A 23602-nucleotide genomic window follows, 5' to 3' on the forward strand; every position below is an offset into this window, starting at 1 on the left:
TGCACATCTTGTATAGACAACATTAGAGACTCTTTAAAAAGAAAGAAAGCTATGCCTTTGTGAACAGTACAGTGCATTAAGTTTTATATTTTTATTATTATTTTATATGTTGTACCATTATGTCTTTGTTTCCTTTTTATGTTTTTATATATTTATATTTTTTATGCATAATTGTATAATCCTATTTTATTTTTTAAACAAAAGTGCAAGTATAAATGTAATTTTATTCAATAACAAAAATGACCAGATACTCCCCCACCACTGTGGTCCCAAGGTCCCAACCCACCAAGTGACGTCGAACAGGATGTAGATTTACACAGGGAAGTGTTGCTCGCGCTGAAGTAGTAACGTCAACTGCTTCCTTATAACAATGGCGGCTGTCACGACCGAGTCTTTGGTGTCGGTAAGACTTAGAGCAGTACTGATTGTTGTCGTTCTTAATTTCGCGTGGATACCACCGCTGACAGCTATTTCGGAGCCGGGCAAATGGATCCTGAAAGTGGATCAAGTAAGTGCATCACCACCTGCGGTATTCAGGCAGGCTACGTGAAATCTTGACACTTATGTAGTGTCTTCTAGATTAGAGTGATGACAGTCCTTTGTCTTTGCACACACAACACTAGTTAACACTTATATGAATGTATATATAAAAAAAGCATACGAAAATACGATTATGTGGCTTTAGTAGTGAACATGTATCTTAAGTGTTTAGGCTAAGTTAAGCTTGCCATAATATAGCTGACTGTAGTAATCTTTATATTACAGTTATAAATACATTTCTTGTATAATATATGTAAATTAAGGATTTTATTTTGGGTTAAATAGTAAGATCTGCAGATGGTGAGAATTGTACTTTTTTTGTATTTCAGACAGATCACGGGAAGTATTTCTTTTTTGCGAAGACAATGTTCAATGGCACTGACATTACAATAAATGGTGCGTATGCTTTTTTGCATGGTCATTTTACCCCCCCAAATAATTTCATCTCATGCATCAGTAAGTATGTGTGTTGTGCTTTGGCTGCCCATTGCCGTATTTGTATAAATGGATGGAACATATTTCAGGGCTCGATACAGATTGCAAGGATCCTGTAAACCTTATTATATCTTGGTATTTGCGGAGTTCTCCTTGCCACGATGAAGTGTTTGGACTTAATGTGAGTAAATTTTTTTTTTTAAAAACTGCTGTTTTTGAATTTACAGCATTTTAATGTGCATAAATCTCTTTTCTTCAAAAAGCCTGATTTAGCAGAACAGTATTTTAACAACACGTTCATACAGAGGCCAGGAGGCAATGGATTCTACATTAGTCACAAGTACGAGCCTATAGAGTGCAAGTCTATTAAGGATGGCAATAAGGTAGGTTACAACTTCTTTTTAATACATACTTTGTTGAATAAATGTACATTTTGTCACTGTTTTTAGTTTATTTAGGTAAGACTTAAATGAACATGAATTTCAAAGACTGTGTCATTAAGTGTCTCTTTTTGTCGATTAAACACCTCAGTTTGCTGTAAAAGACGGTCAATTGCCTATGCCGCTGGATGCAATGCAGGTGAGTTGAATTATTACAACTAAATAAGGGATAATGTACAGTCGTCCGGCCATTGTTTGCTAAATAAAACCCAACAGTGTTATCAGGAATTCACTCAAGTTCAAGTTGCCTTAGTTCAATTAGGATATTTAAGTAGCTTTCATAAACATGCCTTAAAAACATTGCTGGTGCTTGTCTGAAGACAATGGCACCAACATATATTAAGATTTATCAGTGCAGTTTGCTTTGTGTTAAAACGGCTTAAGCATGCATTTTAGTCTGGGACTAGGCTTAAGCCTTGTCTGTGAAACTGGGGGAGAAAATATTGATTTTAGAAGATTGTGTGAGATGAAAGAGGACATGGAGTGATGTACGAAACTAGCACAGCTATGTAGGAAATCTGTTGCCTAATAGTCATTTATTCAGAGTGTTGTGATTGACCAATCAGAATCCAATATTCCAAATAGTTGTGCATTAAGTATTTTATTTGTCGATTTGATGATCTGACACAAATTCTGTCTCACTGTTTTACTGACAGGTTTATAGAGCTAACCTAATTGACCAAAGCTTAAACAACAAGCAGACGTTGCTGTTCATATGAATATCCGGTCTAACCAGTTGTCATTTGGTTATTTTGAGTGTCTTTTCAGTATTTCTAGGATAGACTTAGTCCAAAAATGAGGCATCCTGCCATTGATTCTAAAACTGCAAAATGGGACAACAACATAATTATTTTAGGGAAACTTTCTGAATCATTTTATTTTAATGTTACTTAAACTGCATCCAGAAAATATAGGAAATGGCTTGGGAATATTGTCTGCTCTCTTTTGTGTCAGTCAACCACAGAGAAACTAGTCAGACAAATGAGGGATGCAGAAAAGATAGCTGAACAGGCGTAAAAATGTTTAATTTTCTGTTCAGTATTTTTTACCCTCACTCTGAAAATCTGAATTAAAACCTCAAGAATTATCTCAAAATTAAAAGTCTGTCAACATTTACTCACCCTCCAAACCTGACTTTATCTCGTAGAACAAAAAAAGAAATATTTCTGAGCTGCTCTCTGCCATACACAAAATTAATGGAGACTCTGGGCTTTCAGGCTCCAAAAATAACAACGTAGAAAAATAATGAAAGTAGTGCCTACGACTTGTTACATTTTATGAATCATCTTAAGCCATGTGATTCGAGTCATTTTTCAAATTTCTTTGCAATTTATTTTCATTGTAAAGAAAGAGCAACTTGAGACTGAGCAACAAAATGAGACGGAGTAACTAATGATAGAATTTAGGTTTTTGAGTGAATTATCAGTTTTAATGCCTTGATATGTTTATTAAGTAGTGCTATTTATCTTGTGACGGAAACAAAGATGTAATATGATGTTCCAACAAAGTTAAGACTTGAATGCAGATTTATAAATGTATAATTTTCAAAATGTTTGAAATGCTTGATCAGGCTGCTGTTATAAAGCCATCGAGTCCTCCGAAAACCGTGAGTATCATAGCACAAAATCACAATTTTAAAAATGTTTTTTTAGTGTGGCTCTTTTTTTTTTACATGCGTTTTGTTGTTGTAGCAAAAACCGCTTAAATCAATCAACGCAGTGGCAGAAACCTGGGAAGACAGTCCTTACATGTTCATCATCCACATTGTTGCGCTACAAACTACCATAGAATGGAACATACAATGTAAGGTTATAATTAAAAAGGCTTACCTGGTTGGTAATAATGAGGTTTATGTAGTAATACACAAAGCCAGACATTTGATTATCAGCATTATGTCTAACAGAGCAGTTTGCCAGCAAGGTTCCTTTTGACTGAAATGTACAATTGCTAACCAATTTTAGAAATAAACACATTTTAATATACATTTAATATCAATAGTTTTAAGAATATGTTAATATATATATTTCTTCAAACTACAGTGGAGATCACGATGAAGGGCCGCTATGAATACATCTCCGCATCAGAATGGCCTTTGATGATTGTGAGTGTCTGTTTTTTTAATTGTCTATTATTGCAACATATCAGTCTTTTGTGTAGTATTTTGTAACATTCTGAAAAAGCTTTCACTTGCACTTTTTAACTATTGTCCTCAGTTCTACATGGTGATGTGCATCATCTACGTAATTATGGGTGTGCTTTGGTTGGCTCTCTCTGCTTGTTACTGGAGAGACCTGCTGCGGATCCAGTTCTGGATTGGGGGAGTGATCTTTCTGGGCATGATTGAGAAGGCAGTCTACTATGCAGAGTTCCAAAGCATCCGTTACGATGGCCAATCAGGTAACACTAGTTAATAAAAATGTGTCCCTAAAACTGATTATATATTTATTCATGTCACATTTCAGCTGCAGACATACAGTGTGTACTCACTTCAAGCTGTTTGTAATGTTTTATGTGTAGTACAAAATAAGTGCGCTCAAATTATGTCAGATTTTAAATGGTCACTGTGAAGAGAAATGAAGGCTGTTTGAAGCTGAAGTCTGTAACTTTTTGGTTAAAATTATTCAAAATCAATTTGAGCAAAAACATAACAGTCAGTGTTCAAAACTATCTCCTGATTCAAAATGGTAAGCTTGTTATAAAGTGTTCTTTCCACTGGAAATTCGAGCATGACGCCGTTCATTTTTGCATCATTACGTCACGTCTGTATACATAAAGGAGCAGTACCGCGGCTAGTAGGCTAAAGCACGTGAGGATACTGCAGGTGGTGGATCATTTATAGCCTTTTCTAACAGCAGCTGCAATAAATAAATGTATCATTTTGATGGCAGATTGTAATCCAGAAAGGTACAAACGGCAATCCTCAATGACAACTGGATAGTCACAGATAGTAAAAATCTAAAGTCTGGACAGTACGGAAAGTGAAATCTACAGGTAAATCTATAAAACACTTAATACACGCAATGCTGATTTAAAATGATTTGAGATCAGTAAAAATAATTTGCATAGTTTGATGTGATATGAGCTAAAAAAAAAAGTGGCAGATGTTACTTGCTTAAGATCTTAAAAATTGGTCATACTTCCAAGACTTATCTGTGATTCTGAAGTATAGTATCCACACAAAACATTAAATTCATTCGCGTTGAGGAACCGTGCCGATGCACAACCCACATAAAGATGACATTTATGTGGAATAACTGCAATTTATTTCAAACCGAGATGGCGACAAAGGCAAAACTTGCGGACTACCGCTTTCATATTAGGTTTCTGATGTTTTAATAAGTATTTATAATAATTAGTATATTTAAAAAATGAAACTGCTTTTTCCATGTTCAACACAAGGCAAACTGTTTAGATGTTTTGTGGCCCATCAAATCCTTAGGGTTATGCTTGATGTGACTGATTCTGGCAATGTGCTGTAAAGTTTTGATAAGGTTACTCTAGTGAATGTAGTCATCACGGTGCATTATTTTGTGTGTGCAGTTCAAGGTGCAGTGGTGTTTGCAGAGATACTTTCGGCTGTGAAAAGAACTCTGGCTCGAGTGCTGGTCATTATTGCTAGCCTGGGATATGGCATAGTCAAGTAAGTAATTTTTAAAGGGGTACTTCAGCGCTGGGAAAATGAATGTATTTTAACTGGGTCATTAGTGTAGTAGAAATGTGAAATTATTTTTGAGTTTGGTGCCTTCTAGACTGAGAAAAGACAGAAAATGTATTTTTGTCTCATGGGGATGAAAGACGACAATTCCCAGAATGCTTTGCTGCCCTACAAGGCCACTCCCAAAACCACCGCTACTGAACACACTGGATCACTGATCACTTTCCCACCGTGATAAAATCATAAAATCAGTTCAGTTAGAGAACAGACACTATAATTAAAAACTGAACATGTCTGTTCAATATAAGGTGATTTAGCTGCAAGGGAGTGTCACAGCACAAACGCTGCAGGAGTCAAATTACATTCACCGTCATGAATGAGCTGAATGAGTTCTCGTGATGAGAGCTGAGGTAAACGCGACCGCACGCATTCACATACAGCTCCTTCTCAAAAAATTTTGCACATATGCTAATTTTTTGAGAAGGACACTGGAGTCTTTTAAAACAAATAATAGTTCAAAATTTGTACTGAATTGTACAAAATTTGGGAGTTCACTTGCAGTAAAGCATTTAGTATAAGAGTAATCTTCAGCATAGTTCTATACATTCCTCGTTCAATAACTCTACCTTTTTTTGCTGCAGGCCAAGACTAGGAGCATTGCTGCACAGGGTAGTGGGAGTAGGACTGCTCTACCTTATCTTCTCCATCATAGAGGGCGTCTTGAGAGTCAACACGGTAAGGAGAGTCTCACGGCTGAAACCAAACATACTTTCACTGCCAATAATAAATTGCCAAAAATAAATACTGACTAGTGACATCCCCCCTCCCTTTGTGGCTAACCTTCTAAATTAACATGATGATGTTGCATCAAATGTCATGTGGAGCTTAATGTTTCTCTCTCACAGGAGCACGGTGGTTCAAGCAGGCTGGTTTGTGACATTGTTATGGCCCTCATTGATTCTTGTATTGTGTGGTGGATATCCTTTCATAAGTCAATTCTGTGTCATAATAGTGTTCATTTTGTGCTGTTATTACAATGACTTCTGCATGGTGTAGTTTAGGACAGATAAATGAAAATGACTGCAGATTCTACAGGGTTGAACTTATAAATCATTTTTTGTTTCATTGACCGTGCATACAGTACTCTGTTCAATTTTCGTGTTTTGGAAATTTGAGTCTCTCATTGCCCTTCTCAGATTCTTTGGCACTTTTGTTGGTGGTGGTGTACAGTTGAGATAATGCCTTGTGAGAGATCTTCTTTCCCCAATTTCAGTCTTGCTTCTAAGCTAGTAGCATGATGCAAACCTGCCTTTGTTGGGCTGAATGATGGTTATGGATTGCATTGTGTGAGCATTTAGAACAAGGGCTGGGCGATTGTGTTAAATATGAAGATAATTTTAATTCCAATATAAAATGAAATGGCAAGGATTTAACACTGCTCGATTACTGAAATGCTATTTGTCTCATAAATATATATTAGGGCTGTCAAAATTAACATGTTAACGCAAATTCATTTTAACAACATCTGATCTGTGGTTTGAGAAATTGAGATAAGCCAAGACGTAAAGGATTCAGCAGCAAACATATAGGGAAAAAAAGGGTTAACATTAATACTACTATTCTGAAACAAAAGTGCAGTTATTACCTACAAGCTGAAGCTACCATATTTTCTGTTTAACTTTTATTAGACTCCAGTTTGAAAGAAAAGTGCGTTTTTAAACTGAGGCTGAGCACATTGTCTGCAGTCTGAGCGTGATGAGCGAATACACTGCAAGCTCACTCTCGCTCATATCCGAGGTAAATCATTAACACCATCACCACCTACAGTACATGTGTTTTATTGAACTAAATACATTACAGTCGGTTAAAACGAATAGGCAGATTACTTTTTGAACAAAAGTGCTCCCGAGTCCATGTTTCTCACACTGTTCGTGTGAATTGAACACACAAAACGTCCTTTATTTATATTCTTAAAATGAGAGAAATCACTGCTTATTCTGAATTTTTAAGCTTAGGCTTAAGAGACATAAACAAGTTCTTTGAAGAACATCTATGACCTTTGATACATGTCTAGTCTTCATGCTGTATTATTTATTATCGAATAAGTATGGTTTTCGCTAATAATAAACGTACATTGCATAAAGCATGCATATTTATCAACACCCATGTTGATTAGAGTATTAAAAACTTAATTTAAAATTAATTTAAGATACACTTACAACTGATAAAAATGTGTGATTAAATTGCAATTAATCGCAAGTTATCTCATGACAATCATGCAATTAATCGCAAATGAATATTTTAATCATTTGACAGCCCTAAAATGTATACAGAGATGCCTCATTAGTGTTTCTATCTATGGACTGCTATATGCAAGACGTTCGCTATATTGGAGCGGTCAAATCTGGTGCATGACCACTTGAGAGCCAGTTTACTATTCCTCTGTATCTGTAATAAACATTAGCAAATGATTTTCACAGCATTTAGTTAATCAATTGCATGTTATACATAAAAACACAAAACGGCACATTCTCACCACTCATCCCATTTCGTATAGCTCTGTGGATTTTAAAGCCATAGGCTGCACAATGCTGTGAACTTTTTTGATTCATTCAATGATTCATTGAATTGTAAGTGTGACTAATGGTCAGCGTCATGTTAACCATTCTCAGCTGGACACGTCTACGTGTCTGGAGCGGTCGACTGTGGCATCTGCATATATCTATGATTTATTTGGCCATAAAGTTTCCTAAAACATGTTACACTATTTGGTGAGTTCAGTTCACTTCTTTTAAAGGGATGGTTCACTGAAAAAAGAAAATTGTCACTTACTCACCCTCAGGTTGTTCCAAACCTGTATACATGTCTTTGTTCTGCTGAACACACAGGAAGATATTTTGAAGAATGTTTGTAACCAAACAGTTGTAGGGCTTCATTGACTTCCATAACATGGGAAAAATATACCATGGAAGTAAATGGTGCCCCAAAACTATTGGTTATAATCATTCTTTAAAATATCTTCTTTTGTTCAACTCTGCTTTTAAGTAACCAAATCAAATTCACCAAATTTGCTCCAATATTCACGATTTTTCTCTATGTGACAAACTATTAGTAATAAACAATAATATTAATGCTGCTGTTCAAAGATATATGGTAAAATATTGTTTTATTATTATTCAAAGACACAATAAATAAATCACCCTTTTAAGCCATCTCTCAGCTGATCGATAAATATTGAGGTTCTGAATATCTTAAGGCAATCGTTCAGCCCCGTGTAGGACTATCTTGATGGTGGTGAGTGTGACGGTGCTACTCTTCCCTCTCTCTTTCTCTGGCTCTGTCTGTCTTTCTCTCTCTCTTCCCCCTGTATTCTGCCAGGCTGAAGATGACCTGGTGTTGCTGGCTGCCATCCCCTTGGCTGTTCTCGACTCTACCCTCTGCTGGTGGATATCCTACGTTTCTCCACTGCTGTTTGTGTCCCTCTTTCTCTCTTGCTGTGTTGTTTAATAGTGGCCTTCTGTAGGTTGGTTGTTAATCACCCTTTTTTTTGTCCTCCTATTTGCGATTTCCTAGATTTTCTCGATTCATAAAAGGACAAAATCAAGCATGTTTCTGTCAGTGGGTCAGAAAGACTACAGTTCTGTATAATTTCTGTTCCACATCTATTTATGAACTGCAGTGTAAGCTGTTTGCTTTAGATTGTGAACATTAGCAAGTTGCATAGTTCTAGTGATCATATATAGTCCTTGACATTCAGTCACATCTTCATTAGCCTGGCCCAGACGATGAAGCTCCTTCGGCTGAGGAGAAACTTGGTCAAGCTCTCCCTGTATCGACACTTCACCAACACACTCATATTCGCAATCATTGGTGAGCACACACTGCACACTACCACCCTTTTGTGTAAATAGAGTTTGACATTAATCACTGCTAGTTAGGTATTTCAAAACACTACTGTAATCCTTTTAATTTAGCATTTGCATACTGAATTATGATTTGACTGTCAAAAATATCTGGGTTACATGACTTATTAATGGAGCTGTAATTGGGGACATTCAGTCTCTCTCGCTCTCTTGCTATATTTAGGTCGGCAACATTTTTAAAACTAATTTTTACTAAACTTTAACACTTGCAAGCACTGATATTTCCATGATGCACTACTGTTCAAAAGTTTAGGGTCAGTACTCTTTTTGTTTGTTACTACTTTTATTCAAAAAGGAGGCTCAATTAATCAAGGGTGACAGTAAAGACATTTTTCACTGGATTTTCTGTTTCAAAATATACACTCAGCAGCCACTTATTAGGTACACCTTGCTAATACTTGGGTGGACCTCTTTTGCCTTAAAGGGATAGTTCACCCAAAAATGAAAACTGTCATCATTTACTCACCCTCAAGTTGTTCCTAACCTGTATGAGTTTCTTTCTTCTTCTGAACGGATAGCAGATAGAGCAACCATTGACTACCATAGTAGGGGGAAAAATACTATGGTAGTCAATGGTTGCTCTATCTGGTTGGTTACAAACATTCTTCAAAATATATTTTGTGTTCAGCAGAAGAAAGAAACTCATAGAGGTTTGGAACAACTAGAGGGTCAGTAAATGATTACAGGATTTTCATTTCTGGGTAAACTATCCCTTTTAATTCTTCATTGCATAGATTTAACAAGGTGCTGGAAACAATTCTATGACATTTTGGTCCAAATTGACATGATGGCATCACACAGTTGCTTCTCGGCTGTCGCATCTATCATCTGAACCCCGTTCCTCTACGTCCCAAAGGTGCTCTATTGAATTGAGATCTTGTGACTATATTAGTGAAGTCATTATGTTCAAGAAACCAGTTTGAGATTATTTGATCTTTGTGATAATGTGTGTTATCCTGCTGGAAGTAACCATCAGAAGATGGGAATGCTGTGGTCATAAAGGGATGGTCAGTTACAATTCTCAGATAGGCTGTGGTGTTTAAACTCAGTTGGTGCTAAGAGGTCAAAGTGTGCCAAGAAATTGTCCCCCACACCATTACATCATCACCAGCAGCAGCTTGAACTGTTGATGTTTACTCCAAATTCTGACCCTACCATCTGGATGGCGCAGCAGAAATTGAGGCTCATCAGACAAGGGAACGTTTCAATCTTATATGGTATATATGAGATGTATCCCCAGTTTCCTGTTTTTAGAGGACAGTGATGCCGGTGTGTTCTACTGCTGCTCTAGCCCATCTGCTTCAAGGTTCGACATTTTGTAAAGTGGTCATTTGAGTCTGGCCGTTCTCTTCCGACCTCTGGCATCAACAAGGTATTTTTCCCCTCAGAACTGCCCCTCATTGGATATTTTCTCTTTTTTGGACCATTCTCTTTAAACCCCAGTAGATCAGCAGTTTCTGAAATACTCAGACTAGCCCATCTGGCGCCAACAACCATGCCACATTCAAAGTATCCCCATTCTGATGCTCAGTTTGAACTTCAGCAGACCGTCTTGACTATGTCTACATGCCTAAATACATGGTTGCTGTCATGTGATTGGCTGATTAGATATTTTCATCAACTAGCAGTGTAACAGGTGTACCTAATAAAGTGGCTGGTGAGTCATTGCAATGGAAGAATCCTTAAAAAATGCATCATGGTTTTCACAACATTGATAATAATAATAAATGTTTCTTGAGCACAATCTCAGCAAATTTTAATATCTAATTAGGGTTGGAAAGGGGCTGAACATTTCCCCACAATTCTGGATAATTTCTGGAAACTTTGCAGCTCTATTTCTAATATTTTTTCATGTATTTTTGAGCATAAGAGACTTAAAAAAACATCCCAACCAACTTTTGAACGTAAGTGTATGCAAAGATTTGGCCACATAATGGCCAAATAATGAAATTCTGATTCTCTTTCAGCTTCTGTTATATTCATTGTGTGGACAACAAAGACCTTCAAGTTAACCAAGTGCCAATCTGTAAGCATTCTCTAGTTACATGTTTAATATCTCTTCTGTTTCGTTTAGTTAAACAATACTTTAGTTGACACCTATTTGCCATCAACTGCTCTTGTAGGACTGGAGAGAGCTGTGGATCGATGATGCCTTTTGGCGCTTCCTGTTTTCTAGTATCCTGCTTGTCATCATTTTCTTATGGAGGCCTTCAGCAAACAACCAGAGGTAAAGCACTTTTTTTACCCCAATCCATATGTCAAGGCCATTTGTAAATTCTCAGCTAATAGTGGAGACAAGATCATCAGTATCTGTCCTTCTGAACGCTTCAGGTATGCCTTCAGTCCACTGGTGGATGAAATAAGTGAGGAAGAGGAGGGGGAGCAGCTAATGAATGAAGCCTTCGGTAAGAGTCTTAATTAACAAATTCAAAGGTGTGAGACAAAAGTAGTGGCCTGTATTTAAAGATGACAGAGAAATAATTCTTCACATGGGATCTTTGCAAGCTGCCAATATATGATGTACTTGATTCAAAGTTGTAATGAAGTTGGGTTAGATTTTTTCTTTTGTATTTGTAATGTACATCCGAGTGTAGCAGAAAAAATGAAAAAAAAAACTTGTAGGGTGGGATTTGAGAGCGTGTGCACACGTTTCAGGAAGTAAATGTGCAAGACTTTCCCATGTCTTAAAATGCCAAAGTGCAGTGCCCTTAATGCACACTAAGCCCACATTTTGGAACAGTATTTGAGGCCAAGCGTATCCCATCATGCATTTTGTTTGGAAACTTGCGTGCGGTGAATTCACAACAGGGCATCTGGTTGTATTCATTGGTTGTTGATTGGATTTTTAAATTTGCTGGCGTGGAGATTAAGTAGACTAAAAATGATAGGTCTGCCATTTTCACTGGAATATTAAGTTAATATTCAGACATTTTTCACAAAAGAATTAAAAGATCAAATGTTTTTAAGTTGAAACGCATAAATGAATTAATCATTCTCAATAAGATCTATTTGCATTTCATGCTCACTTTAAAACAACTTTGTTCACATTTCATCAGCACACTTGAATCCTGCTGTATCATGAATGTCTGCAGATCTGGTTATCAGCCTTTGTTTGCTTGACTGTTTAGCTGGTTCTAACCAGTTATACTTGAATCTACAGAGGGTGTGAAAATGAGAGGGATGAAACCAGAGACCAACGGAAGTGCAAAACTCAGCAAAGTGGTAATGTACCATACGTTAAAAAATCGTTTTATTGACAATATACACAGATCAGGCATAACATTGAGATTTTGTCCTTAAAGTTGATGTGTTAGAAGCAGCAAAAATGGGCATGCGTAAGGATTTGAGCAATTATGACAAGGGCCAAAATGTGATGGCTAGACAACTTGGTCAGAGCATCTCCAAAACTGCAGCTCTTGTGGAGTGTCTGTAGTGGTCAGTATCTATCAAAAGTGGTCCAAGGAAAGACCAGTGGTGAACCGGCAACAGGGTCATGGGCGGCCAAGGCTCATTGATGCACGTGGGAAGCAAAGGATGGCCCGTGTGGTCTGATCAAACAGACGAGCTACTGTAGCTCAAATTGCTCAAGAAGGTAATGCTGGTTCTGATATAAAGGTATCCGAATACACAGTGCATTGCAGTTTGTTGCGTATGGGGTTGCATATCTGGAGACCAGTTAGGGTTCCCCAAAAGCGACAATAGTAGGCACTTGAGCATTAGAATTGGACCACGGAGCAATGGAAGAAGGTGGCCTGGTCTGATGGCTCACATTTTCTTTTACATCACGTGGATGGCTGGGTGCGTGTTTATCGCATACCTGGGGAACACATGGCACCAGGATGCACTATAGGAAGAAGGCAAACCGGCGGAGGCAGTGTGATGCTTTAAACAATGTCCTGCTGGGAAACCTTGTGCTAAACAGTGCTAAAGTCCGTTCCATGGAGGCCCCACCTTGCCACTTGTAGGACTTAAAGGGTCTGCTGCTAACATCTTGTTGCCAGATACCACAGCACACCTTCAGGATGTCCAGCAAAATGTGGACCATCATAATATTAGGAAGTTAGGAATAATGTTATGCCTGATCAGTGTAAATAACGGTTTAGATACAAAACAACATGTTGGTGCGTCATTGTGCATTCAGATATGCTGCATATTTTTTTGTCATGTCAAGGCCTTCACCTCATGGTAAATTTGTTTTCTCGTCCCTAAAGGATGAAGATCTCAAATGGGTTGAGGAGAACATTCCCTCATCAATGGCTGATGTGTAAGTTCAGGGATCATATAAAAGTCATGTTTACAGAAATTATGATTAAAATGACAAATAAGCGGTTATTTTCTAAAAGGAAAATCACTTTTTATTTTGACTATGTGTACACACAAAGACACATTAGTTTGTCCGTAAATCAACTAGCAATTCCTGCCGTGTCATTGACGTGTCCTTTTCTTTGTTTTGCAGGGCTCTGCCGCCTCTGCTAGACTCAGACGAGGTAAGTGTCTCATACTGTGATAGGCCAGCAGTGGGCGCTCTTTGAGCTTCCAAAGTAGAGAGAGCGATCAGCCTGTCACGTCACAGTGTTTACCCTCGCTCCCTCTCCGTCGGTTGTTTTCTTTCTGCTTGGAACAAAAGGAGCGCTGAGGTTTTGTCTGACTAATAAGACCTCACTAAAGCTAACATTGGACGTGTTCATTTCGAACTGAAGCCAATACTGACAAATCTCGTAAAGAGGAGATCAGAGATTCCATGATTAAAATGCATGCAGGCTTTTATAGGTGTTTATGTAAAATTATTGATTATTTTGGGGATTTATATTGTATTACACCACCTTTTTTTAAATGTCAAATTTTTTGTGTCTTTTTTCCCCCACAGGAGATCATGACCACGAAATTTGAGATGTCCAAAATGGAGTAGATCAATGAAGATAGTATGTATTGTGTGTGTATATAATGTGTATGACAATGCACAATTGCTTTATCCTAAAATATGAGCTTTTCATAAGCAACATCTGTACATATGTGGGACGATGAGGGTAATGCACTAAAGGACGTTTTGTTTTATTTTTAATTGTCTGTTTGTATTTATATTTTCTATAATATGGTGTAAGAGTTTCTTAACTGTAAATTGCCTTTGACTGTTGTTTACATATCTACTGTACAAACTGTGATTAAAACACATTAGTTTGTGCATTGTCCTCTTTTACTAAGAGGCTTTTGCACAACAATCCTCTTAATCACATAAAGATGGGAAAACATGCCAGATGAAAGCTCGCTTTTCTGGTTTTCTTTAATTCGTCAGTATGCTTTCATAGATTAAAAGTACCTCTCTGACCTGCTGGTATTTTCAGTAAAAGTGGCCATTAAGTGTCATCTTGCTGGCCTGTGGACCATTAAGCAGATTGCCTTTCAATGGATTTATCTAACGTGAGTTTTTAATGCTCTGTGTCATAGTTAATAAAAACTCATCTGCCTTTGGGTACAGTTAGATGACAAAGGAAAATGAGGTTGCTAGATTTTTGTCTGTGAACAGTCTATAACAATTGATCAAAGCTCATCTCTCTTTCTCTCGATGTTTTTTTAAATCTGTTTCCCCCCTAGAACCAGTCAAACTGCTGGCCATATGATATCTAACAGCATGTGCAAAATGCAAATAAAAGTATTTTTACGGCAAAAACAGTAAAACGTTATTACCACTGACCCTTTTTGACTTGTAAGAAAAGACTTACCGCTTTGACAACATATGCTAAGTCTGTAAAGTCCACCCGGGTTGTGTTGTCAATAGGTATTGATTTCCTCTCAAAGCCACATTCAAAAATCTGTCATGCGGAGTGTCAGTTTCACCCGCTTGAAAGTACAGTCTCAATATCCCTGTCCTGTTTTGTCCCTGTTAAGTCAACTCATTATTTGTTAATACTTCCACACGGTTCTTCATTAACCCTGACCCTGGCGGTGAGCTATAGGGAATGCTGCACCAATACCTGTTGCTAGGCAATCTGTTAATCTGCCGTTAACGTGCTAATAGCATGATCTCTGCGAATTAGTTTAAATGGTGAAGTGTAAACATAATGGTGATCGAGGTACAGTTGTAACTTGTAAGTGACATTTGCTATAATTGTGTTCATATTAAGGGTTTTATACAACAATGTTCCTTTTTCCAAGATGTTAATTATGCATTACTGTGAAAAAGAATTGTTGGGGGGAAACTACAGTAGCTGTCAAAGGTAAAAAAATACAAACTTTTTTTGTTTTTGAAAGAAATGTCTTCTGCTTACCAAGGCTTCATTTGTTGTATCACAAATACAGTGAAACAGTAATATTGTGAAATATTTTTTACAAACTAAAATAACTTTTCTATTTTAATATATCTACAAATGTAATTCCTGTGATGCAAAACTACATTTTCAGCATCATTACTCCAGGCTTCATTGTCACATGGTCCTTTAGAAATCCATTCTAATATGATGTGCTCCAATGTTGAAAACAGTTCCTAGCTTGCTTTCTTTGATGAAAAGAAAGTTCAATGAACAACTTTTATTAATTTTATTAAGAAAACTTTTGTAACAGTATAATGTCACTGTAACTTTTGGTGAATTTAACATATTCTTGATGAATAAACATTATTTAAACAAGATTTATTATTTAAATCTTACCACAAATGTTTAAATAGTATCCGTTTCCACAAAAATTCTGCTTTGTCACCAGAAATTAAGGACTTTTTAATGTATTAAAATAGAAAATTATTTGAAATTGTAATTTTTCACAGTATTACTGTATTTTTGAACTAATGACTATTTTCAAAAAACTTTTGACAGGGGCTGTTAAAATGTTCTGCTTGTTTGCATGCCAATTAATCTGTTATCATTCAGCAATTCTTTGAAATTTCCTAAACTCTGTCAATGGCAAAGAATGTCATAACCTGCAAGAAAACCCAGAGAATTATTTAATGTTTAATGGTGGTTTATTCATGTACACAAGATAACAGTCTAAAAACAAAAACACAGAGATTAGAGCACATTCCGTATTGAATTCACAATTCGGGGGGCAGTCTGGCGGGCTGTTATTTTAAATGTGTCTGTATCACATATATCTAGTCAAAGGAAAACTACAAACAGAATGGCAATTAATATAAAACTAACAGTCTTTATGACCACAGTACTTTGTGATCACTGAGATTAACATTTCAAAGGAATGTCTTTTATGACAATATAAAATCTCACTAGTAGACAGGCAAAACATGTACAATGATGGAATGATAGCAAGAACTGCACTGATTGATGAGTCTGAATTATTGCTTTTCAAGATTTTTTTTTTCAACTATGTGGATTGCATCTCTCACCATGGTGACTCGTGGCGTAAACATGTGATTACTCCATATTTTGGGGGGGAGGGGGGGCAAAGCTCCTCGCTGAACGAATCCCATGCAGATCTAATCCTCTTTGTGTGGCGTCACACGTTTCCCGCCTTTTTTTCTGGTAAATAATAACAGAAGAGATTTCAGAATATATTACAATATATTTCTACATTTCAATTTTTCATTTTAATATTTAATTACTCACACATTTTTGTCACAGAGGAGAGGTAATTTAGGTTCACCAAAAATACATTTTGTCAACTTTATAATACAGAACAGCAAACACTACACAACTGCATGTGAAAATCCTCAACCTTAAGAACACTTAATTATTATTGGCTCCACATTGACACTGAGACATGCTATAATTTTTCATTTAATATATTATTATAGGTAGAGAATACTTCCTGAAAATACACAAATTGGTACTTTGGGTAACTTCACAACAGCTCAGTTAATGCGCCTGTATCTTCTATTGAATTCACTGCCCCTGAAATGTACAACTTTTTAAAGGGGTGATGGGATATAACAATAGCTTTTTGACATGTGTCCACAACACCAGAACATTTTCCCACAAACACAGATGCTGAGGATCAATACAGAGATCCCTGATTTAATGTAACTTCTCTGTGACGGTAACTAACATCAATATCTGTGTAACTACTATTATTTTCAGACTGAAAACACTTCAAACTACTGTCCGAAGGATCCTTCTCCTTGGCTAACTGTTCAGTGGCTGAGGATACAACTGCACGAACGATGGAAGCTGCAACCTCATAGAACATCCTCTTCAAGGCCTCCTCTTGTTCATCTGTATTGGTCTTCGCTGACCCAGAAAGGGACCCTTCACATTGAGGGGCCCCATCCCCCCTGGTCTCTACCTCAACACTAGTACCTAGTCCTACTTTAGATTCAGCTTTGTCATTTCCATTTTGCTGTAGATCTCTCGAGTCAATTGGGGCTTGACACTCACCGCTTTGGGCAACTGCATTGACCGTATCGCACTTTCCGTCTTGATTGAGAATCTTTCCATCCTTCGGACAAGTTTTGCCACTAGAGTCTATGGTTTCCTGGTTGGTCTCCTCATCCTTCACATCATTCTGGGTGGTTGCGTCATGATTGTGTGCTGCGGTGTCCTCTGATGTAGCATCCGAGCATCCATTCTCTCCATTGGCTTTTGGCTCAACCTGGCCTCCACCCTCTGGTGCTGGATCCGCTGCGTGAGACTTGTCTGATGGCTGACCAGATGGTGCGCTAGTGTTGGACCGGTCCTCTCCATCAGAACTCTTGTGCTCGCCTGCCACCTGAGCTTCATTATTGCTCTCACTCTGAGCCACAGTCTGCTCCTCTGATCCAGTCTGTGGGACATCGGTTGCCCCAGCTGCATCATCAAGGCCATCCATGTCTTTAGTCTCACTCTCACCAGTATCATCACCATCTTTCTGGGCTGTTGTACCCTCCCCCATGTCCATGCTGGTACTCTTCCCCTTTCGCAGTATGAAGTTCTTTAGTGACACAGCACGGTTGAAGTGTGTCCTTTTTGCCTTGGCTGTCTTGCCTGAGTCTTTACCCGCCTGTGGTTCATCAGTCTGCTCTTGCTCACCCGCTGCTTCCTCCTCTGCTCCACCAGTGTCAGTTGCCTTCTTTGATTTGGGAATAACTCGTTTTTTGAAAGAGGTCCAGATCTCATTTGCATGCTGGTCTACAGATTTTGCATGCTGTGTAGTAGCAGTTGCTCCTTTCTCCTCATCACCATCATCATGAGTCTTCTCCTGTGTTTCTACGTCACTGGCTACCTTTACATCTTCCATCCCCTGTTCTGCCTCCGGAGCGTTTTCATCTTTTACATCTGAAGAGTCTTTGTCCTTTGGTTTGTGGATTCCAACAACTGATGGATCTCTCTTCAGACCCTGGAATGTCCAAGATCTCTTCAATTTCCAACGCTTTTGGCCAGATTGCTCCGACTTTGTTGTGGAATCCAACGTCCCAGTGTCTCCTGCTCCATCTGCACTTGTTCCCTCCGCCCCCTCAGCGTCCTTGGATTCATCTGTGCTTTTCTTGTGACTTTTTTGAGCCATAAGTTTCTTAAAAGAGTGCCAGCGTTTCACATTTTTTGTTGTTTGAGGGTTAGACTTGTCTGGCTCGTCTGTAGTCGGAGGCTCCTCTGCTTGGTCAGCCATAGTTGTGCTGGCATCAGCATCCTCTAGTCTGTCTAGTGATTTCGAACGAACCTTGTCATGTTTTTGGAGACCCCCTGTACCATCCTTTTTGTCTGTGCTTTTGTGTGAGAAAATTTTAGCGACAGGATTGCGGATGAAGTCTCTGACACTGGACTTCTCTCCTTGCTTTGGCTTGGCACCAGATGCCTTTTGCTCTTGGGAAGCCTCCTCATTTTCTGGTGCTTTTTCAATAGTCTGCCCATCAGCTGCAGTCTCATTAGCTTCTGCTGGCTGACTAGATTCCGGGTCTGTAGGGCCTGCAGTATCTCCTTGATCATTCTGAGTGGAGACCTTATCCTGTTCCTCGCCAGTAGTATCCTCAGCTCCTGCATGCTGCTCCTTCTTCTTCTTCCCTCCCATTACTTTTCCAAGCCCACTTTTATTTAAAAAAGAGTCCCATATTTTTTCAGAGGCTGGTTTGGATTTGCTATCAGCTGGTTGCTCTGTGCTTGGCGGTGCTTCGTTAGTAGGCTGTGTTTCCTCTGTTGAAGCTGGGGCTTCTTCTGTTGAAGCTGGGTCTGGTTTTGTTGGTTCCACCTCAGCTTTGTTCTCGACATTATCTGCTTGGACAGGCTCTGCAGTAGCCTCAGTAGCCGCCATATCCGAAAACAAAAACTATCAGGTGTTTCTGTGTGAAAAATAATTATTTCCTTGTGTTCTTTATGGAACCGAGTTCATTGATGATCAGCCAACAGCTCTGAGAGTGTTCCTATCCAACTTTTTTCCATAAGAATTAGGCAACTCTGCATCATAGTCCGTGTGGAGAAGATGGACCTCAAAGCTAGAAGGAGAAGAGACAACAATCAGTTTTAAATTGGCTGTATTTATTAGCATTTGAGAAAATGTTTTTTTTTATGCTTGAAACTTATGTATCTTAGCTCTACAATTAAGCTTATATTTTTGCATAAACACGCACATATGTGTTTTCAGGCAAGGACGTAAAAATGGCAAATGTGAAAAAAGTTCACATACCGTTTGCCATATCAAAATGAAAGATCTTATAAAACCTAAACTCTTCACCCTGGGTCAACTCATGTCGCTTAACACTGGGGCTGTTTTTGTTTCTGCACAGAGGATTCTTTTGTGATAAAAACTGATCTTACGTCAAGCTTCATTGATGCTTAAAGCAATTTAATGCTTCCTCTGAAATGACCCACTTGCGAATTTGAAATTATTTTACATTGTCTATTCGGTCTAAGATGCTAGAGGTGAAACCACATGATGTAGTTACATAATTGATCTATTCAAGGAACTTTATGACTATGCACAGTAAACTGAGTACAGTAGCATAAAACACAGAAGCAATATTCTTTGCCTTGTGAAAAGCCTAATGGAAAGAACATGGCTTAATTGGATTTTGCCGTGACTGAGTCTGTTTACTGATGGGACACAAGACCCTGCTTGCCCATCCGACTGACACTGGGACAATTGAGGCTTGACGGTTTTGTCCCCTCTTTTCATGGACAAAACCCTTGCCCTTTGTTATGCAAACGCAAGAGAAGAGACTTGGAGAAGCTCCCTTGATAAAGCCCTAAGTGTGGGCTCAAACCTTGCTTTGCAGAAGTAGAACATAATTCTAATGAGAAACGAGGGAAAAGCCAATGCAAATGCTTGAGACAGCAGGTGCCAGTGCTCTTCAAAACCTAATTTGCATTGCTAATGCGTCCCTAACCATCTCCTCCATTTTGTAAAAATGCGTTGATATCAACATCACCCAAGTTATTTTAATTGACTGTTATGCCCGGGTAGTGTGTTATTCGCCAAAAATGCTTCGAAAAGACTCGAGACATCCTACTTCTGTTGTGTCTGGAAAACATGATCAATACTCATTCATGACACTTCCTTCGGATCACCAATTTATAAGACCCCGCAGTAGTTTGTGAATAGTTGAAGATATTCAGATTCGCGAAGCTTCCAGTAATCACCAACATGTCTGTCACCGTGTAAACGTGTGATGTGGGAATTGTGAAATCATCATGCAGCGGGAAAACAACAACCCGCGCGCCACACACACAAGCGCGCGCGCATTCAGTGTCTATTGTGGTAAAGCCATGCTTCTTTTATTCTCGAAATCTCGTCGGTGCCCAATTCCGCGACTGAAATGTTTTTGTTTTGTAAATTTAGTTGATGCATTCTCCACAGACTGAGAGCAGCAATTTAGAGCAAATTCACACTTGAGTGCGTCTGATAATAATATGCGAGAGGACAGTCTGGCACGTTTGGCGAAGTTGATCGCATGAATGAATGAACTCGTAACAGTTGCTTGAGCAAACAGGCAATGGTGAAGCAGATGTCCTGGTTCAAAAACGTAAACACAAAGCAAGACAAGCTGGAAACGGATTCGTTGAACCAAATGCTCAATTTCACCGTGCCTACGAATTCAAATCCAGGGCGCAGTCATTGCGCGCCCATTGTGCTTTCCATCTAAATCTCTGCACTTCCTTATAATGTCCATTGTTAATGCATAGGCGAAGGGTTTAAAACAACACGTTTGTATTTTGACACAATAAAGAAAGGTAATCAGATCTAGCATACAAAATGAAGTTGTGCCCAATATAAATTCTCAAAATTATATATATATATAGAAAATATTATAACTAAGAAAAGAGTCTGCAAACCTTGTTACGCGTGTGTAAATCCGTCCCGTGTGCTGGAGGAAAGGTAATAATCTGCTCCAGACTGGAAAAGACACTGAAACTAAATCCCCGCTCGCATCCTCATGCCTTGACTGAAGAGAGATCAGTGTGCGCGTGTGTGTGTGTGTGTGTGGAGAATTGCGCGCGGGGACGTTGAGGGTCGAGCGCTGGTATTAACAGACGCGCAGCTGCGGCTCCATCTATCTCACCCTGTTGCCCTTAGCAACCAGGGAGACCACCCCCACCCTGCCGCCACCACACACACACACACACACACACACCCGCCCCCAACACTAAGAGGGTTACAGTACGGGGTTGAGATGGTAACTTTAATTTCAGCCACTTCCCCTGATTTGCTTAGAATGTGTTGATGTTGCATCACGAGCCTTCAGATTGGCTGCGGCAGGTCCGCAGATTGTTCCTGTACCCCATGATGCAGGGCAGCAGATCGAGCGTTCGGGGAGACTGGGGGGTGTTGTAACATTTAGTTTTAACGTCTGCAACACGCTGCTTTTGCTGTTTGTCTTACACGTTGACGTAATATTTCATATTTTTTCTGCTAAACGCAAAAATGTCAAAGGGTGGGATTATATAAAACCAATTAAAGAAAAACACGGACATTAGAAATGTAGTGCTTTAAGTTACTTAAAATAGAAATAATATTGAAATAAATATTAAAAATGAAAATAGAGACAGCTTTTTTTTTTGTTTTTTGCTGTCATCTGATGAGGCTGGTGGTGGATAATAGTGATGTCACCCATAACTAATTTCTAATTGGTTAAACTGATGGTGTTACATATCTCACCCTATGTTACTCACTCCCCCATAACTCTGTTCAGATGAACAGGCTCCACAAATAGAAATGTGAACAAACTGACCTCATTATCTGAAGATAATTGTTGGGGAATCAGAACAAAGGCCCGTGTGCACATTGGGTTGATTCAACTGGACAGTAAGAAAGATAAATACGTACAAGTGTCTGCATCCCAGAATGCTCTTGAGAGAGACCCTAAAGAACAGAGCTGAGGGATGAAATGGAATATTTAGGACTGTGCCAAGGCCCAAAACCAAATGGGGTTTTGTTGTGTCCCTGTTCAAAATATCGGACACAATTTGCCCCAAGGCCAGAATGATATGCGCGTTCCACTGGAAATGCATTGCTCTGTGATGAATATTTCATATGATTGAGCATCTGCAAGAGAATTCTGCTCTCCTTCATTGAGCTTTAATTTCCTCATGGAGGATGCCACATCTGTCTGGAGGCATCATCGAGTCAGACATTCAGTCTCGGACGGGTTCACGGCGCTACTGAACGACTCTGGAGGATTATCATCCTGCCAAAGAATCATAGTAAAATCATCCTCATTCAAGCGAAGGGAGGGGCAGAAGGGATTGGTCAGTTTGTAGGAGCGACCTATAAATAGCAGGATAACAGGGGATTATTTTTACAGGACATAAAGTAACTCTGTTATGATTGTGCATGTATGCAATGCTTAGGTGAAGGGAGGTCTAAATGTTTAAAAAAAACATGCTTGTCTGACCTTCAATGCACTCCAGAGATGGTATAGATCACTTAGTTGTAGGCTATAAATGGTCATGTCAATAAAATTTACTTTTATTTATTTTTAAATAATAATTTAAAATAGATTTCTATGTAACCATTTTTATATATTTACCCTGGATAGGTTAAATAAATAAATAAATAAATAAAATTAACACAGCAATGTTTTGCCAGTGTTTATGAAATAAATAAATAAATAAATAAAGTTAACACAATGCCACTGTGTATGACATGTGATAAATAAATAAATAAAGTTAACACAATGCCACTGTCTATGACATGTGATAAATAAATAAATAAAGTTAACACAATGCAATATCTTGCCACTGTGTATGAAATGTGATAAATAAATAAATAAATAAATAAATAAATAAATAAATAAATAAATAAACACAATAAAATATCTTGCCACTGCATGAAATGCAATAAATAAATAAACTAACTAACAAACAAATAGAAATTTAAGACAATCCAATATCTTGCCATTGTGTATGAAATGTAATAAACAAACAAACAAATAAATAAAATGAAACAATGCAATATCTTGCCATTGTGTATGAAATGTAATAAACAAACATACAAATAAATAAATAAAGTTAACTCAATGCAATATCTTGCCATTGTGCATGAAATGTGATAAACAAACAAACAAATAAATAAAATGAAACAATGCCATATCTTGCCACTGTGTGTGAAATGTGATAGATAAATAAATAAATGAAGTTAACTCAATGCAATATATTGCCATTGTGTATGAAATGTGATATAATCAAACAAACAAATAAATCAAATGAAACACAATGCAATATCTTGCCACTGTGTATAAAATGTGATAAATAAATAAACAA

General features: G+C 38.1%; 2 protein-coding genes across 3 annotated transcripts; one reads left to right on the forward strand and one right to left on the reverse strand.

Annotated features, from left to right (window-relative positions):
• The first annotated feature begins 307 nt into the window (after positions 1-307).
• zgc:162698 (Transmembrane protein 87A-like) lies at positions 308-14055 on the forward strand. Of its 2 annotated transcripts, none has more exons than XM_067450518.1 (20): positions 308-508; positions 870-936; positions 1065-1156; positions 1239-1358; positions 1507-1554; positions 2986-3021; positions 3107-3218; positions 3455-3516; positions 3629-3812; positions 4956-5055; positions 5712-5805; positions 5976-6047; positions 8832-8940; positions 10961-11019; positions 11117-11220; positions 11325-11398; positions 12154-12215; positions 13205-13257; positions 13450-13480; positions 13861-14055. In XM_067450518.1, exons 1-20 carry the CDS (start codon positions 371-373, stop codon positions 13900-13902), a joined length of 1659 nt encoding a protein of 552 aa, XP_067306619.1. In that variant the 5' UTR covers positions 308-370; the 3' UTR covers positions 13903-14055. The 2 variants fall into 2 exon arrangements, with proteins under 2 accessions (XP_067306619.1, XP_067306620.1); XM_067450519.1 differs by lacking the exon at positions 5976-6047 and adding an exon at positions 8449-8517.
• A 1868-nt stretch (positions 14056-15923) lies between these two features.
• si:ch211-137a8.4 (protein starmaker) lies at positions 15924-21482 on the reverse strand. Its single transcript, XM_067450517.1, has 3 exons — positions 21176-21482; positions 17312-19338; positions 15924-16456 (listed from the first exon to the last, which is right to left on the reverse strand). Exons 2-3 carry the CDS (start codon positions 19155-19157, stop codon positions 16434-16436), a joined length of 1869 nt encoding a protein of 622 aa, XP_067306618.1. The 5' UTR covers positions 19158-19338; positions 21176-21482; the 3' UTR covers positions 15924-16433.
• Between the last annotated feature and the right edge of the window lie 2120 nt (positions 21483-23602).

The sequence above is a fragment of the Pseudorasbora parva genome, chromosome 8 (assembly GCF_024679245.1).
Source record: "Pseudorasbora parva isolate DD20220531a chromosome 8, ASM2467924v1, whole genome shotgun sequence".
In the NCBI taxonomy this organism is placed as follows: Eukaryota; Metazoa; Chordata; class Actinopteri; order Cypriniformes; family Gobionidae; genus Pseudorasbora; species Pseudorasbora parva.